We start from the raw sequence: 19,107 nt of genomic DNA, 5'->3' as shown, positions 1-19,107 counted from the left end.
TACAATCTTAGTGAAACATATCACTTGTTAGTTTATCCACCTGTACTGGTACAGAATTACTAGTCACACCACTCCTCAGGATCCCTCCCACTTGACCCATCTTCCTCAACTTTCTTCACTGCCTCAGCATATGACAACTTCTGCATGACTCTAACCCTGGAAAACTCAACCTGCTTCTCTTGCACGGGACATTTCTGATCCCCAGCCCCATGGGCAGCCCTACAATTAACACATACCAGTACTATCCCCAATTCTACACATTCCTTTGTCTCATGCCCTTCTGGACACTTCTCACACCTAGGAACCTCCCTCCTACACACTGCTGCCGCATGCCCATAAGGTTGACACCTGTAACAATGTAATGTATTTGGCACAAAAGCTCGTACAGGATAACTTATATATCCTAACATCACTTTGTCGGCCAAAGACTCAACATCAAAACTCAAAAGAACAGACTGACTCTTCTGTTTCACCACTCACACCACCCTGTCTGTGTCTCACCAAACGACGAGCATCACAAACACTGGAATCTTCCCCTCAGTTGGTCAGCTTTCACATTTACCGCTACCCCAGTAATCATTCCTTTCAATGGCAGCCTTTTCTTGAGAGCAAAACAAATCAATCTTTTGGCTCAGCCAAAAGGCTAGGGTCCATTTTTTTCCCCAAAACTTCACTCCTACTGTCAAAGACCCTTGGTGCAAGCCTCAGCCTCTGAGAACTTCACCACACCTACCATTTCTCCTCCTGTCTTCAACTCACTCTGCTTACACTTCCTACCATTCTTTAACAAACCATCTCCCCTTTTCTGACATTTTTCCTGACTCAAGTTCACCCTCTTCCTCCCTCTCTCTCGTAGATCTCCTCTGCCTCTTTTTCCCTCCATTCCTCCTCCGTATTCCAAGTATACATCTCCTTATGATAATACTGCACTTCTCCTGACATGCATCTTGTTCTTGCCTTGTCAAGGGATGCCATTTAACCGGCTGTCACCATCTCTGTACAATCGGCACGAACCCCTCTGGATGTAGCATTCAACAGTGCATCCCACTTGTAAAGCAGCTACTTTTAATACTTAAGTGTATATTAGCAATAACATGTACTTTTGATACTTAAGTATATTTAAACCAAATACTTTTAGACTTTTACTGGGTGACTTTTACTTGAGTCATAATCTATTAAGGTATCTTTACTTTTACTCAAGTATGACAATTTAGTATTTTTTCCACAACTGACCGTATCACCATAAATGCTGTATGGCCAATGCAGAAAACAGATGAACCGTACAGAGCCTTTAACACCTCATGTCCACCAGATGCATCGAAGTCTTTGCAGCGGAAATCATTCATCGTCAATGGTATAGTCCACAAAGATACGTTGGGAATGCCGCACTAGGCTGCAATGTGTTCTGTGTACCGCATACGTTCAATTTTTTCAACTACTGGTTGCTTTACTGTGCGGTTGTACAAACGAAGGTATACACAGACTTTTAGCTAGTTGAAAAGTGAAGAACGTGTGTCAAGTACGGAAAATGCAGGCTTGACATCCAGCAAAACAAAACTCATATGCACCTGGTGGACATCGTGTGTTAGCTCTTGAAAACTGCCTTCTCCCTTGCCTGGAAACCCAATTGCATTGAGTTTTACGTCAGGCAGAAGGTCTGTTGCCAATGGCTGCATTGTTGTGCCAAAACTCTTTACTTATGTGGTAGCCATGTTATTATGACTGATTTAGTCATTTTTTTGTAGTTGACCTTTTTCTATAACTACAATCAATGTTAATTGTATTATATGCATACGCTCTTCACTAAAAGTCTTCTACATTTGTCGACCCTACCTTCTTCAGTTGGCTGAGCTCAAGCAGGAGTGTGCTGTGAGGGGATTGGCCGTGAAAGGAAACAAAGGTGACCTTATTGGCCGGTTGCAGGCGTACCTTGAGGAGCACGGTATGATGGACTTGTCTTTCTTCCACTAACACTTACTCTTTTCTTACCAGCACTGATTGTAAAATGTAGCCTAAATTAGTAAAAAAAAATAAAAATAATCAATGACGTACGAAGGCATAATGTTCCCCTGCCCTGTGAATGATGTGATGGGGAGTTCACTTCAATTCCAATTATTAGCATAATGTATTGTCATGTTTAGGTGTCGGTATGTCTGTGGTTTTTTATTTTTGCTCAGTAACAAACACTTTCCCTAATATCGACATTTCTCTTGATTTGTTTCTGAACTCAGCTTAACAAAACCACTGCAATATAAACCTTACTCTTTCTTGGATGTTATCATGAAATGTCTTGATTTCTCCAATAACTGAACCTTGGTTGGTTAGATGTATGTAGCATTATTCTCTCCAACAGATGGGGTATACATTCTCTTCTGTACTATGCTCGGTTAAATATTCTTGTTTTTACAGCCAACTTGTCTTGAAAATGTGAGAAACATTTTGCATTTGACCTTTTATGTTCCAGAAGATGAGGTGAACGAAGAGGAGGTTTTGGGAGAGTTGGAGGTAAGCATGTGAAACATGTTTAATAAAAATATCATTGTTTAAAGCTGACTTGTTTTTTCAGAATATTTTACTCTTATAATATTTCAGAATATTTAAAATTGTGCTGATTACATGCTTGGTGTATATTTACAGGACAATCCTAAAGAGGAGGAAATCAGTGAAACACCTGCAGAAGTGGCAGTAGAAAAGGCAGCTGTACCTGAAAAGTCAGTACTCTATTTGTTACTCAAACCTACCTATGGGATGTTTCATGTCTTAATGACTGGTGGTTATTATGTGATTGAAGTGGGCATAGCCTAATCATTGTTATCGTGATTCTCATGGCAAATTCAGCAGTTTTTCAACATGTTAAGATAAAGTTTGATGTTGGCACCTTCCTTTTTTAGTCTTTGAATGTCAGTCATGATCAATTTATGTTGTTATACGGTATGTACAAGATGTCTTTGGGGGATTATTTCACTGGACGTGCAGTGGATTGTTTTTAACCAATAGAGGGCAGGCTAGGTTTACAAAGTTTTCCACTAGATAGTTTATTCAACTTTACATTTTGTCTTGCTTTAGGGATGCTGAGAAGAAAGTTGTAAAAATCACTGCCCCATCAGTTGCGGATGAGGTATGTAGTACAGTATTCTAATTGTGTGCATGATGCACACAATAACTGCATTAAATAGCTAGATTTAAAATCTTGTTTTCCACAATGTTCTACTCATCAGCTCTGGGTCATTCCATTTCATTTCAATCAGTTTTGACTCAGCCCATTTGATCTGACTGAAACTTTCTATATATATTTGCCCATGGTCGAAGTGGTCAGAAAGTGACTTTTTGGAACTGAAAGCCAAGACATTTAGGTGATGGAGGTGCTAAAAAGTCATTTTGCATACCCCACCCTACCATGAGACATCCATGTCTTCATCAGTGGAAAAGATAAACAGTTGAGTTTTATAAAATTTAAAAGCTTACAAACGGTTGTCAAGCAATTTAATAATTTATAGATAAATAAACATTCATTTTTTTTTCTCCTTTAACATCAATTATCTAAAAACACCTAAAGTCAGATGTTTTCATTTTCCCATATTTTGTAGATTAGACCCTATTTTATGAAATCTCAGGGGTTTGTGTTGTGCCTGCCTTCGGTTGAGACACAGCATACTCTTGAATACAGGGTGGGTAAAATTTAAATAATAGAAATATAATTCATAGAATGGACATATCCCTTTAGACTAGAGGTCGACCGATTAATCGGAATTGCCGATTAATTAAGGCCGATTTCAAGTTTTCATAACAATCGGAAATCGGTATTTTTGGGCGCCGATTTATAAAATAAAAAAAAACGTATTTTAAATTGTATTTATATTTTTTATATATACCTTTATTTAACTAGGCAAGTCAGTTAAGAACACATTCTTATTTTCAATGACGGCCTAGGAACGGTGGGTTAACTGCCTCGTTCAGGGGCAGAATGGCAGATTTTCACCTTTTCAGTTTAGGGATCCGATCTTGCAAACTTACAGTTAACTAGTCCAACGCAATAACGACCTGCCTCTCTCTCGTTGCACTCCACAAGGAGACTGCCTGTTACGCGAATGCAGTAAGCAAAGGTAAGTTGCTAGCTAGCATTAAACTTATCTTATAAAAAACAATCAATCATAATCACTAGTTAACTACACATGGTTGAGGATATTACTAGATATTATCTAGCGTGTCCTGTGTTGCATATAATCTGACTGAGCATACAAGTATCTGACTGAGCGGTGGTAGGCAGAAGCAGGCGCATAAACACTCATTCAAACAGCACTTTATTGCGTTTTGCCAGCAGCTCTTCGTTGTGCGTCAAGCATTGCGCTGTTTATGACTTCAAGCCTATCAACTCCCGAGATGAGGCTGGTGTAACCGAAGTGAAATGGCTAGCTAGTTAGCGCGCGCTAATAGCGTTTCAAACGTCACTCACTCTGAGCCTTCTAGTAGTTGTTCCCCTTGCTCTGTATGGGTAACGCTGCTTCGAGGGTGGCTGTTGTCGTTGTGTTGCTGGTTCGAGCCCAGTAAGGAACGAGGAGAGGGACGGAAGCTATACTGTTACACTGGCAATACTAAAGTGCCTATAAGAACATCCAATAGTCAAAGGTTAATGAAATACAAATGGTATAGAGGGAAATAGTCCTATAACTCCTATAATAACTGCAACCTAAAACTTCTTACCTGGGAATATTGAAGACTCATGTTAAAAGGAAGTACCAGCTTTCATATGTTCTCATGTTCTGAGCAAGGAACTGAAACGTTAGCTTTCTTACATGGCACTTTTACTTTCTTCTCCAACACTTTGTTTTTGCATTATTTAAACCAAATTGAACATGTTTCATTATTTACTTGAGGCTAAATTGATTTTATTGATGTATTATTAAGTTAAAATAAGTGTTCATTCAGTATTGTTGTAATTGTCATTATTACAAATACATAAAAATAAAAAAAATTGGCCAATGAATCGGTATTGTCTTTTTTGGTCATCCAATAATCGGTATCGGCGTTGAAAAATCATAATCGGTCAACCTCTGCTTTCGAGTAAGGGCTGTGTCAGTCATGACATTTTCTTCAGCCGGTTATTGTCATTCAAAAAGAATGCTGGTCTCATGGTAATTGACAGTTAATGAACAAAAACACATTTAGCAGCTCTATGCATATAAGCCACTGATACGCACCTTTGGAACATCTAGATGAATAATTTTTTTTGAAAGTCTTACAAATTATTTTAATATACACCATCACAAAAAAACATTATTTTAGACCGGTCTAAAGAAACGTTATGATACAAAGAAAATGTATTTCAGAAGTAAATAATGAGTTGGCCTACTGTGCGTTATCTGTATATGTGCCATTCCATAGGCTGTAGGCTTGTTCGTTTAGCAGACAAGATATGCTTATATGTCCCGTGCCATTATTTAGTATTATATGATTTTATAGTAGGAATAATATAATTTAACTTAGCAGAATAAAATAGAAAATATATTTTTCCCATTCCAGAGTGCACATATGAAGTGGCTATGTTGAGTGTAAAAGTGATAATTTGAAACAGGTCCTATATGCTAGATTTAGAGTTATTTGGCCACTTTAGTTGTGAATGATACAAACTTTAGAATGTCTTAGAAATCAGAACATACAGTATATGGGCTGCATGGCGCGACTATAGGCTATTGAAGTCCCCCAAAAAGTTTGCACTCTGTTCTTTGCCTCAAGTTGCATACGCGGGCGGTTCTCTCATAAAGTGATCATATACTGAACAAAAATAAGAACGCAACAAGCAAAAAATAATGATTTTGTTGAGTTTCAGTTCATATAAGGAAATCAGTCAATTGAAATAAATATATTAGGCCATAATCTATGGATTTCACATGACTGGGCAGGGGGCGCAGCCATGAGTGTGCCTGGGAGGGCATAGGCCCACCCACTTGGGAGCCAGGCATCCCCACTGGGGAGCTAGGCCCAACCAATCAGAATTAGTTTTTCCCCAAAAAGGGATTTATTACAGACATAATTACTCTTCAGTTTCATCAGCTGTCCGGGTGGCTGGTCAATCCCGCAGGTGAAGAAGCTGAATATGGAGGAGTTGGGCTGGTGTGGTCTGTGGTTGTGAGGCCGGTTGGACGTACTGCCAAATTCTCCAAAACAACTTATGGTAGAAAAATTAACATTAAATTATCTGGCAACAGCTCTGGTACACATTCCTGCAGTCATCATGCCAATTGCACGCTCCCTCAGAACTTGATACACCTGTGGCATTGTGTTTTGTAACAAAACTGCACATTTTAGAGTGACCTTTTATTGTCCCCAGCACAATGTGCACCTGTGTAATGATCATGCTGTTTAATCAGCTTCTTGATATGCCACACCTGTCAGGTGGATGGATTATCTTGGCAAAGGAGAAATGCTCACTAACTGAGATGTAAACAAATATGTGCATAAAATTTGAGCGAAATAAGCCTTTTGTGCGTATGGAACATTTATGGGATCTTTTATTTCAACACATGAAACATGGGACCAACACTTTTACATGTTGTTTTATATTTTTGTTCAGTATATTTTCACCCATCAGACTAGTCTCAATTTAATCTTGTCTTTACTAATATGTTAAATTAATTTAGATTTAAAATAGTCAATTATCAAAGGGGCAAGGTAAAAAAAATACATGTCATCAGTATGCACTCGAATAGCGAATGGAGACTGCTTAGTTTTTTTCAATTTGGGTAGCGTACTCTGGTTATTTCACTCCATGCATCATCCACTGTTTGAGGATGCAGCCTCTTGCTCAGCAACGTTATATTCCTCCCAAAAGCTGAAAGCCATGGGTTCTCCAAACCTGTTCCTGCAGCTACCCAGTGCTTAATTGGGAAATTGAGTGAAATCTATTCAGGAACATCGATAGTAACATGTTTTCCCAACAAAACATATTTCACCAAACTGTTGACAGACCCTCTGTGTGCTCGAGAAGGAAATGAAGGCGAGATAAATGGAAATCCACTGTGGTGAGATATTCTGTACCTAAAGGTAATGTGTCAGCCTATTCATTATATATTAAAAAACAAATGTACTATAATTGTAGGCTAACCCTGTAAGCCGACCTGCAAAATCAATAAACTAACAGCATCGCCTAGTCCTAGGCCTACATGTTCTCTCCCAGACTCATGGATAGAACGTTTGGAGGATAGCATAACGTAGCCAACCAGTCTATAAAATATGCATAATTATACAGTCAACACTAAAAGAAGATTACTAGAATTTGTTTTATTTTGGAGTATAGGCTAGACCAATTATGTAAAGATATCTTAGATATCTTGAGCTCATGTATAGGCCTATGGGTATACATAAGCTCTAATACGCGTTTTGGGTGTTTTTAATTCATCATCACCTTTAGAATGGACTGCCCATTTCGTTGTGTTATGCTTTGAAACAACATCCACAACGACCATGTTTTCCACTCAGTTTCAACCTATTGATCAATATGAAGAAAAAGTACAATCACACTGAGGTGAGTTTTAAAAGCAAGGAACTGTTTTGATGATGTGTTTGTGATTTATGATTTCATTTACACTGTCAGAGTGGTTAGAGGGACAATAGAGCCCTTAGTACCAGGCCATTAGCGACCTGATGGTCATTAGAGAGTTGGGTACTACCAATGTATGTCATGTGGAATTTTACTGCGGTCATAACTCATGACCGCAGGTGTGGTGGTAATATGGTCACCGCAACAGCCCTACTGCAATTTATTTCGTACATCATTAACATTTTAATTGAGTACATATTTTTACCTCTAATTACTACCACAATGATGGCCACCGGTCCACCCACAGTCGAATGTCAACTTAAATGGTAATGTATAGTCCGTTATCTGTATAGCGTATTCGGAAAGTATTGAGACCTCTTCACTATTTTCTTATGTTACAGCCTTTATTCTAAAATGGATTAAATTGATGAGGGAAAAAACGATCTACACACACAACCCCATAATGACAAAGCAAAAACAGTTTTTTTGAAATGTTTGCAATCAACTGAAATATAACATTTACATAAGTGTTCAAACCTTTTACTCAGTACTTTGTTGAAGCACCTTCGGCAGGGATTACTCTCAAGCTCTGTCAGGTTGAATGGGGAGCCTTGATGCACAGCTTTTTTCAGGTCTCTCCATAGATGTTCGATCGGGTTCAAGTCCGGCCTCTGGCTGGGCCACTCAAGGACATTCAGAGACTTGTCCCGATGCCACTCCTGTGTTGTCTTGGCTGTGTGCTGAGGGTTGTTGTCCTGAGGGTTGTTGTTGACTAGCCAGGATCCAGGGAAAAATGAACGGAGCAAAAGTACAGAGAGATCCTTGATGAAAACCTGCTCCAGAATGCTAAGGACTTCAGACAGGCACAAAGGTTCACCTTCCAACAGGACAACGACCCTGAGCACCTAGCCAGGATAACACAGGAGTGGCTTTGGAAGGTAAACCTTTGTGCCTGTCTGAAGTCCTTAGCACTTATTTTTTATGAATTTGCAAAAATGTCAACCTGATTTTGCTTTGTCATTATGGAGTATTGTGTGTAGAATGATTAGATTGAGCAAATCAAACAATTTTATTAATTTTAGAGTAATACGGCTGTAACGTAACAAAATGAGGGAAAGTGAAGGGGTCTGAATACTTTCTGAATGCACTGTATTTATATTATTTCAATAGGTTTCCTATGGAGGATTGACAGTATAATTTTTTTATAAATGATATTCCCATTCAAGTCAACGTTCTCTGATGTGTGGACCTCCAACCGTCTTTGTGCTACCATTTAAAAGTTGACAGTTCAATTTTTTTTCTCCCATTTATTAGCCAAAATATGACTCCCACCTTGTATTCAAGAGCATGCTGTGTCTCAACCAATGGCGTGCACAACACAAAACACCAGATGATGTAAAATAGGGTCTAACCTACAACATATGTGAAAATGAAAACATATGTTTTTTTCCCCCAAAGATAATTCAAGTTAAAGCTAAAAAAAAAAAAAAAAACATTTTTATTAAACCATTTTTTTTTTTCAAGAAATTATCAAATAGTTTGACAACCCTGTTTTGTAAGCTTTTAAATAATATCAAACTCAACTGTTTATTTTTTCCAGTGATGAAGACATGCATGTCTGTCTCATGGTAGGGTGGGATATGCAAAATGGGTCAACTTTGACCAACTCTTTCTGGTAAATGTTTTGCATTCAGGTCCAAAAACTACTTCTACCATTGGCAAATATGCATAGAATCTTTCATTCAAATCCAAAGGGGTTCGGTCAAAAAAGTTATTGAAATCAAATGGAATGACCCCTCTTGTAATTCACACTGTGTTGGAATGTGAAACTGATCTATTGTTGGGCTGACCGCAATAGGTCAACTGTTCGATTGTTTGGTTGTTAGGTTGTTGATCGACAAAGATTGTTTTAGTGCTCGACTTAAACAATCTTGGTCGACCGACAGCCTAACGACCAAACAATCGACCAGTCGACTAATATATACATTACAAGTTTGGACACACAATCTACTCATTACATGTATAATTATTGTAAAGACATCAAAACTATGTTGTAACCTGGAATGCTTTTCCAATAGTCTTGAAGGAGTTCCCACATATGTTAACCACTTGTTAGCTGCTTTTCCTTCATTCTGTGGTTCAACTCATCCCAAACCATCTCAATTGGGTTGAGGTCGGGTGATTGTGGAGGCCAGGTCATCGGATGCAGCACTCCATCACTCTCCTTATTGGTCAAATAGCCCTTACACAGCCTGGATGTGTGTTGGGTCATTGTCCTGTTGAACAACAAATGATAGTCCCACTAAGCGCAATCCTGATGGGATGGCGTATCGCTGCAGAATGCTGTGGTAGCCATGCTGGTTAAGTGTGTCTTGAATTCTAAATAAATCCCTGGCAGTGTCACCAGCAATGGACCCCCCCCCCCCCCCCCCCCCACACTATCACACCTCCTCCATGCGTCACGGTGGGAACCACACATGCAGAGATTTTCCGTCTTACGAAGACGCGTGGCTGGAACCAAAAATCTCAAATTTGGACTCGTCAGACAAAAGAACAGAAGAAAATGTCAATTTCAAAATAAAATAATAGCATACTCTGTTGTCCTGATGTGGCTATGCCAAATGGCTGTGGGCTACTCTAGTTCATTTAGCAGACGAGATTGTCTTATAATTCCGTGGCATTATTTATATTTTATAGTATGAAGAATACAATTGAACAAAGCTGAAAAAAATATAATTATTTTCTCCAAACGATTTCAGGGAGTGCGCACATGCGCACATTCTGTGTTGAGCGGTTAACAAAGAAATATGTACTCCTATATGCTTAATTTTGAGTTATTAATTTCACTTTAGTTCTTCAAACTTGAGCTATATGTTTTGATTTTAAAATATTGATTGTAAAGGCTATATGATGAGAGTAATGATGACTTGAAAAAAGTCACTTGAAAGGCATGAGCACTGATTTTGTTTTTTTGCGCAGGCTGTACACACCATCAGTCTCTCATTCACAATTTGACAAGCACTTGATAATGCTTCGAGTTTCACGGCGGCATCCCCTTTGTGGCCTTAATGCACCCTAAGAAAATCTATGCCTTTTTACGGAACACTAAAATAACACATCCTAGATCTGAATGAATGAAATATTCTTATTAAATACTTTTTTCTTTACATAGTTGAATGTGCTGATAACAAAATCACACAAAAATGATCAATGGAAATCAAATTTATCAACCCACTGAGGTCTGGATTTGGAGTCACACTCAAAATTAAAGTGGAAAACCACACTACAGGCTGATCCAACTTTGATGTAATGTCCTTATACAAGTCAAAATGAGGCTCAGTAGTGTGTGTGGCCTCCACGTGCCTGTATGACCTCCCTACAACGCCTGGGAATGCTCCTGATGAGGTGGCGGATGGTCTCCTGAGGGATCTCCTCCCAGACCTGGACTAAAGCATCCGCCAACTCCTGGACAGTCTGTGGTGCAACGTGGCGTTGGTGGATGGAGCAAGACATGATGTCCCAGATGTGCTCAATTGGATTCAGGTTTGGGGAACGGGCGGGCCAGTCCATAGCATCAATGCCTTCCTCTTGCAGGAACTGCTGACACACTCCAGCCACATGAGGTCTAGCATTGTCTTCCATTAGGAAGAACCCAGGAGGAACCCAGGGCCAACCGCACCAGCATATGGTCTCACAAGGGGTCTGAGGATCTCATCTCGGTACCTAATAGCAGTCAGGCTACCTCTGGCGAGCACATGGAGGACTGTGCGGCCCCCCCCAAAGAAATGCCACCCCACACCATGACTGACCCACCGCCAAACTGGTCATGCTGGAGGATGTTGCAGGCAGCAGAACGTTCTCCACGGCGTCTCCAGACTCTGTCACGTCTGTCAGGTGCTCAGTGTGAACCAGCTTTCATCTGTGAAGAGCACAGGGCGCCAGTGGCGAATTTGCCAATCTTGGTGTTCTCTGGCAAATGCCAAACGTCCTGCACGGTGTTGGGCTGTAAGCACAACCCCCACCTGTGGACGTCGGGCCCTCATACCACCCTCATGGAGTCTGTTTCTGACCGTTTGAGCAGACACATGCACATTTGTGGCCTGCTGGAGGTCATTTTACAGGGCTCTGGCAGTGCGCCTCCTGCTCCTCCTTGCACAAAGGCGGAGGTAGCGGTCCTGCTGCTGGGTTGTTGCCCTCCTACGGCCTCCTCCACATCTCCTGATGTACTGGCCTGTCTCCTGGTAGCGCCTCCATGCTCTGGACACTACGCTGACAGACACAGCAAACCTTCTTGCCACAGCTCGCATTGATGTGCCATCCTGGATGAGCTGCACTACCTGAGCCACTTGTGTGAGTTGTAGACTCTGTCTCATGCTACCACTAGAGTGAAAGCACCGCCAGCATTCAAAAGTGACCAAAACATCAGCCAGGAAGCATAGGAACTGAGAAGTGGTCTGTGGTCACCACCTGCAGAACCACTCCTTTATTGGGAGTGTCTTGCTAATTGCCTATAATTTCCACCTGTTGTCTATTCCATTTGCACAACAGCATGTGACATTTATTGTCAGTCAGTGTTGCTTCCTAAGTGGACAGTTTGATTTCACAGAAGTGTGATTGACTTGGAGTTACATTGTGTTGTTTAAGTGTTCCCTTTATTTTTTTGAGCAGTGTATATAATTCACAAGTGATAGGTGATAGGCTCCTATCAGACTTCTTGATTTAATCTTGTCTTTACATATACACTTTTTAAAAAACATTTTTATTTAACCTTTATTTAACTAGGCAAGTCAGTTAAGAACAAATTCCTATTTACAATGAAGCCCTACCGACCAAACCCTCCCCTAACCTGGATGACACTGGGCCAATAGGGAAGTGCACTATCAGACTCCCGATCACGGCCGGTTGTGATACAGCCTGGGATCGAACCAGGGTTTATAGTGATGCCTCTAGCACTGCGATGCCGTGCCTTAGACCGCTGTGCCGCTCGGGAGCTCATATATATAAATAATATGTGACATTTGTTTCGATTTAGAATGGACCATTATCATGCACCTGTATCGAAACAACAGGGACAACGGAAAAAATACACTTAAATAGCGAATGGAGGACGCTTTTCCCCATGGTTTATTTTCATGCCAGGCAGGTAGGCTGTACTCCTCTGCTTAATATTAGGAAAGTTGAGAAATAAATACAGTAGGCGTAGCTGATGGGATCCTCATATTTCTATTAGCGGCCATCGCTCTGTTTTCCCACGCAATTACAAAGCCTATAAAAATGTTGCGCAACATGAGCTCATGGGCTCTCATGAAGTGTTTGATTAGAATTTCAAATACATTAGCATTGATGTCAGAGTGATTAGAGAGACAATAGAGTGCTGAGTACCAGGCAGTTAGCAAGTTTGGTAGGTTACTAATAACCAGCAGCATCAGAGCTTGGAAAAGCCTAATTACATGACTAAAAGTTCATGTGGAATTTGACTGCCTTCATGATTCGTGACTCCAGGTGTGGCGGTAATACGGTCACTACGGTCTGTGGCGTTCCTCATGACAGCCAGTTTCATCATAGGGTTTAATGGTTTTTACGACTGCACTTGAAACTTTCAAAGTTCTTGAAATGTTCTGCATTGACTGACCTTCATGTCTTAAAGTAATGATTGACTGTCGATTTTCTTTGCTTATTTGAGCTGTTCTTTCCATAATATGGACTTGGTCTGTTACCAAATAGGCCCTTCTTCTGTATACCTCCCCTACCTTGTCACAACACAACTGATTGGCTCAAATGCATTAAGAAGTAAAGAAATTCCACAATGAACTTTTAACAAGGCACACCTGTTAATTGTAGTTAATTACTACCTCCTGACGCTGGTTGAGAGAATGCCAAGAGTGTGCAAAACTGTCATCAAGGCAAAGGGTGGCTAATCTGAAATATATATATTTTGATTAGTTCAACACTTTTTTTGGTTACTATATGATTCCATGTGTTATTTCATAGTTTTGATGTCTTCACTATTATTCTACAATGTAGACAATAGTAAAAAATAAAGAAAAACATTGAATGAGTAGGAGTGTCCAAACTTTTGACTGACTGGTACTGTATATACATATATTTATATTTGCGTTCATCTTGGTGAACTAGTGCTTTGCGGAGGCCTAGACTAAATGCCAGTTTATGCTTGATTGGAAAATGTGGTAGGTGGCTCCATGTGGAGGGTGTGACGGAATTGCGGAGCCTCCAGAGGCATGCAGTTGCCAAAGCGCCTCCCAAATGTTGTAACAATGCAGAAAGCTCTGTATAGTGCCGCATTGACATGATTGGTTGATGGTAGGTGGGGGCGGTACATCATGTAGGAAACACAAACTCACAACGGCTCTGCACTGCGAAGCGCAGGAAGTATGAATAGCCAGACTTTTGCTGAGTCCGTATCACTGTGATTGCTGTATGGCCAGTGCAGACGTCGGATTGATCATGCACCCAGATGCACAATGCGCTACTCTCTTCAGAATGCGCTCTCTCCTGCCAATTTGTGCACATTCATTGTTTCTTAACTTCATTGTGTGAATTATTTGTGTTTTAATTGTTAGTGTATATCAATTCCTCATTACATATATTACCAGTAATACATTTACCGTTAATTCCTACCATTTCTAATCTACAGTGTTTGTTACTTTGGTTACAGTAATTTCTGTTATCAATATTATTATTCCTGTCACGTTATCACCCCGTGTGCACAACCTATGCTGCACTTGTGAGAAACAATTTTTGTCAATTTAGTCATTGTTTTTTGTTTTGAGCGCTCCTGTAAATGTTGAGTAAGGATGCGCACGCATGGAAGTAGGCCTATAGGCTACCTGGCCTGCGCAAATGTAGACATGTGTAGGGTCTGATTAGTATTTCTGATTGGCTTAATGCACCACTACTAATAACCTGTGGAGCTTCTCAAAGTAATGTTTTCTTCACCGCAAACAGTCTTATTTTTACATCCATTGAGAATTACAGTAGTTCCTCAATGTATTTACAAAATCTTCCTATCTCTCTCCCTTTCGATGAGAACTCGTCATAAAATTGTCCTACCTGATTAATTCTTATCATTGCTTGAGTTGGACTGAAATAGGTTCCGGTACTCATTTTGGGGGCAGTGACTATTTAGGTGCAGGAGCTCCACAATACTTTTGAGCCAATATTCTTTGAGGAACAGGTTTGAGGTTCCGGTACTCAGCTTCGGTGAGCTCCTGCCCAAGTCAAGCACTGCTTCTTATCCCTTGCGCAAATAGCCTACAGCTGTGTCTGTGCGCGGGAAACTCGTAGGGCCCAGAATATTTTATACAATGTTACAAGTTCGCTAGTAGCATGAATATTTAACTTGTATCTATTTGTGTCCATCACAGAGGCTGCAGAAGAGGGCAGAGCGTTTCAACCTGCCTGCTACTGCTGATAGTAAGAAAGAGGCCCGCGCTGCCAGGTGAGCCCCTGGACCGAATTACACATTATAATGGATCATATGTTGACTTTAGATAAAACTAGAGTTATACATATTTTGGTTAAAACAAATTAGTTTTACTGCAACCCTGGTTTTACGAAGGACGAACAAGTTCTTACTATGCTATAAGCTGTCTCCAGACAGCACCACTGAATAATAATTTGTTACATTTTTTGTGTTTTATCTCCCCTTTTCTCCCAAATTTCATCATATCAAATTATGATCTTGTCTCATCGCTTCAACTCCACAACGGGCTCAGGAGACCTGAAGGTCGAGTAATGCATCTGCCAAAACATGACCCGCCAAACCGCACTCAGTAACATCCGCCTGCTTAATGTGGACCAATGTGTCGGTGAAGACACAGTTCAACTAATGGCAGGCGCCCGGCCCGCCACAAGGAGTCGCTAGAGCACGATGAGCCAAGTAAAGCCCCCCCTCCCCCCCTGGCCAAACCCTCCCCTGACGACACTGGGCCAATTGTGCGCTGCCCTATGGGACTCCCGGGTTGTTGTTCAGAATGGAATACCAAAGAGGGCATTGTGTTGCACTTTGAGATGCGAACAGATCTACGTGTCTCCTCTGAACTGGCACCAAAACGCCTCTATCACCTGTGGGTGGATACTCTGCAGACTCAGGCTTGCCCCTCGACAATAGGTTCGCACCTGGATTCAATATACCTGGAATGTGCGTTGCTGACAGTGAGTTGTGTGTGTATGCCCACAGCATGTATCCGGGATGCCACCTGGTGCATGGCCATTGAGCGGACTCCGCCCTGGCGATTGATGTATGAGGTCGAGCCCGAGGCCTGCAGAGCATGATAGCCTTGAAGGCTGCAGAGCTTTCCTGCTGCTGCTCAAATTTGTGTGTAATGGTCTCCACGAAAGGACCGAAGAGCCCAGATACTGTGACAGGAGCATTCAGCAGCATGTTCTTTTCTCGTTCTCAAATTAAATTAAATGAAGCTTTATTTCAGACATAGAATGCAACGCAATGTGCTTTACAGGACAAAAACGAATAAAAAACAAAAATAAAAGCTGCATTATGCTACATAACCAAAAGTAGGTGGAGACCTGCTCCTCGAACATCTCATTCCAAAATCATGGGCATTAATATGGAGTTGGTCCCCCCTTACTGCTATAATAGCCTCCACTCTTCTGGAAAGACTTTCCACTAGATGTTGGAACATTGCTGCCGGGACTTGTTTCCGTTCAGCCACGAGCATTATTGAGGTTGAGCCCTAATTGTTGGCCGATTAGGCCTGGCTGGCAGTCGGCATTCTAATTCATCCCAAAGGTGTTCGATGGGGTTGAGGTCAGGGCTCTGTGCAGGCCAGTCAAGTTCTTCAACACCAATCTCGACAAACCATTTCTGTATGGACCTCGCTTTGTGCAGGAGGGCATTGTCATGCTGAAATAGGAAAGGGCCTTCCCCAAACTGTTGCCACAAAGTTGGAGGCACAGAATCGTCTAGAATGTCTAGAACCAAGGGGCCTAGCCCGAACCATGAAAAACAGCCCCAGACCATTATTCCTCCTCAACCGAACTTTACAGTTGGTGCTATCTATTCGGGCTGGTAGCGTTCTCCTGCCATCCACCAAACCAGATTGGTCTGTCGGACTGCCAGACGTTGAAGGGTGATTCATCACTCGAGAGTACGCGTTTCCACTGCTCCAGAGTCCAATGCCGGCAAGCTTTGTTTCCAGGGGCAGTTTGAAACTCAGTAGTGAGTGTTGCAACCAAGGACAGGCAATTATTAATTTTTTTTGCGCGCTGCACGATTCATCACTCGGAGGTCCCTATCTGTGAGCTTTTATGGCCTACCACTTCGCGGCTGAGCTGTTGTTGCTCCTAGACGTTTCTATTTCATAATAACAGCACTTACAGTTGACCAGGGCAGAAATCTGATGAACTGACTTGTTGGAAAGGTGGTAATAGAAGAATCTTAAAATGTATTCTAAAACCCACAGGCAGCCAGTGCAGAAACCTTAAAATCGGTGTAGTGTGTGTTCTCCGTCTGTTCTTGGTCGGTGCCCGTTCTGCAGCATTCTTTGTTTCTGACATTTGAGTGAGGTTGAGCCACAAGTGGTGGTGTGTCACTACCGAGAATCCCATGATTCTGCCCACGTCCTAGGCAGCACACCTCATGTGTAGTGTGCCTTCCTGAGCTCGACATACATCTCTGGAGTAGCCTGCCCTTCCATGTCCAGGAGGACCTGGGCCTGGTAGGTCTGGAGGAGGACCATGATGTTCAGCATGGCTGCTGACTGGGCTACCTTGTAAGACTTCTCTTCCCGGTAAGCGGTAATGCGGCATGCTCTGGATGACAGCTGCGGCTTCTCAGCCTCACACCTCAACAGCCTCCGCGGCAAAGGCTTCTTCGTGCGGGGGCATGGCCAGATTCCCCAGCTCGGGCGATCCTGGTCCTGTGTCGATCCTGGACCATGAGTTGAAGCTCTGGATGGGAGAGCGTGTCTGTGGCTTCTCCCAGGACTGCCTCAACTCATTCCTGACATCTGTGAACAGGGGGCAGGGTCTGTGGGGGCTGGCTGGCTAGCCGGTGACTGACGGTGGGAAGTAAGCCCCTGCCAGCATGGTTTCAGGGGCTGGTTGTGGATTTGGCCAAGACAGGCATAGCTTAGTCACAGCCCTGCCCAGGACCTCCACCAGCTCCTTGTTGTAAGGATCCTTGTCAGAGATCCGACAGACAGCCGGCATCTCCACCTTGTCCTCCTCAATGTCACCCTTCATTCTGAGCCAGGATCTCCATTGGCGTTCCACTGGCTGGCATGGAAGTCTCTCAGCTCCCGGTGCGCTGCGTCCTCGAAAGAAGCAGCAATTTGGGGAAGGACAGAGCCTCCACCTCAGCCAAGGATTGGAGCGCCGCATCTCGGCCACTCGTCCATACACTCCCGTGGAGCTATATGGGAGGAGCTGGGTTGTGGAGAGATATAGATCAGCTCCACTTGATGGCGAAGGGAAGGCAGGGGAAGCCTGGGGCGGTGGATACAGAAGAAGGTGTCCGTAAGAGCCACCTCTGCATTCTCTGGTCCAAGGCATCGGGCACACTCTCAATGACCGTCCCTCCCCGACATGTGCGCCTTGTACGTTATTTCAGCCTGAGGAGAAAAATATTTTTTAAACAGAAAAACCTGAATGAATCTGTCTGGTACCCACACTCAAAGCTTATGAACACTGTTTGAGCGTGATTGGGAAAGCGATTTATAAAATATTTACCTCAGAATCCTTGGTCTCAAGTGCGACACGTTAGCTAGCTATATAGCTAGATGGACCATTAGCAAAGAGTGGGTAGCAAGCTAGCTGACTCCGGCTGCAAAACGGACCAACGCCGAAGGAATCTATATCAAATCTAAAATATCTTCGCTGCTCGGTCGAATGCGTAGGCCGTCTGAAATTGAGAAGTTTAGACGGAAAAGATGAATTTACAGGTGATAAATGGTGGCTTTGATAAACAGTGGTGGCTGAATAAAGCAAGAGTGGCTGGGCAGTGCGTATTATACCCTCAGGGTATAATGAGTCATGGCCCGACGGGGCCAATCACTTCCAAGATGGGACTTGGGTGGTTTCAAAGTTGAAAATTATTCAGTGATGCTGTCAGGAGACAGCTTATAGCATAGTAATAACTCAAGTTCGAAATGAAGTAAAAGCAGTCATGTACTGTTAATCTTGCATGTAGGCAACAGCAATGTTTCACACTTATGACCCCTTGATATCCTCAAATGTATGAAATATTGTGGTTGACAATCAAGTTTGGATCATTACTCAGTGAACAGTGTCAGGTAGTTATGTAAAAATAATATTTAATATACATATTTTATGTGGCAATAATCTACTCCAGGGTCAACTCATATTGGGCTGTCGAAAGGATAGTACTCTAGGGTCAACTCATATTGGGCTGTCGAAAGGATAGTAAAATGGATGTTAAAAAGATGTAGGCTGTGAGAGTGAATATTAATTGAATTGATCTGATGTTTGTCAGATTTGGTTTACCGGCTCTATCACCAGCTTCCAAACCAGGTGAGTTGGATTTTCATAGGTTTTTCAGCATGACCAGTCAAAATTGTATGTTGTAATTC

General features: G+C 42.0%; 1 protein-coding gene across 2 annotated transcripts in view; it reads left to right on the top strand.

The window, feature by feature from the left end:
* sarnp (SAP domain containing ribonucleoprotein) overlaps window positions 1-19,107 on the top strand; it is a 67,532-nt gene that overhangs the window by 1,124 nt on the left and 47,301 nt on the right. The window contains exons 2-7 of one of the 2 annotated variants that reach the window (XM_090205596.1): window positions 1,843-1,942; window positions 2,468-2,505; window positions 2,638-2,711; window positions 3,067-3,118; window positions 14,923-14,996; window positions 19,011-19,048. In XM_090205596.1, coding sequence (XP_090061722.1) covers window positions 1,843-1,942; window positions 2,468-2,505; window positions 2,638-2,711; window positions 3,067-3,118; window positions 14,923-14,996; window positions 19,011-19,048 — 376 coding nt within the window. Of the gene's footprint in view, window positions 1-1,842; window positions 1,943-2,464; window positions 2,506-2,637; window positions 2,712-3,066; window positions 3,119-14,922; window positions 14,997-19,010; window positions 19,049-19,107 lie in introns of both variants that reach the window. The other variant, XM_021569047.3, reaches the window with a different exon arrangement.

Source organism: Oncorhynchus mykiss, chromosome 17 (genome assembly GCF_057628025.1).
Source record: "Oncorhynchus mykiss isolate SJ-2025 chromosome 17, ASM5762802v1, whole genome shotgun sequence".
In the NCBI taxonomy this organism is placed as follows: Eukaryota; Metazoa; Chordata; class Actinopteri; order Salmoniformes; family Salmonidae; genus Oncorhynchus; species Oncorhynchus mykiss.
Note: the sequence above shows the minus strand (reverse complement) of the source record. Positions and strands in the feature narration are given on the sequence as shown.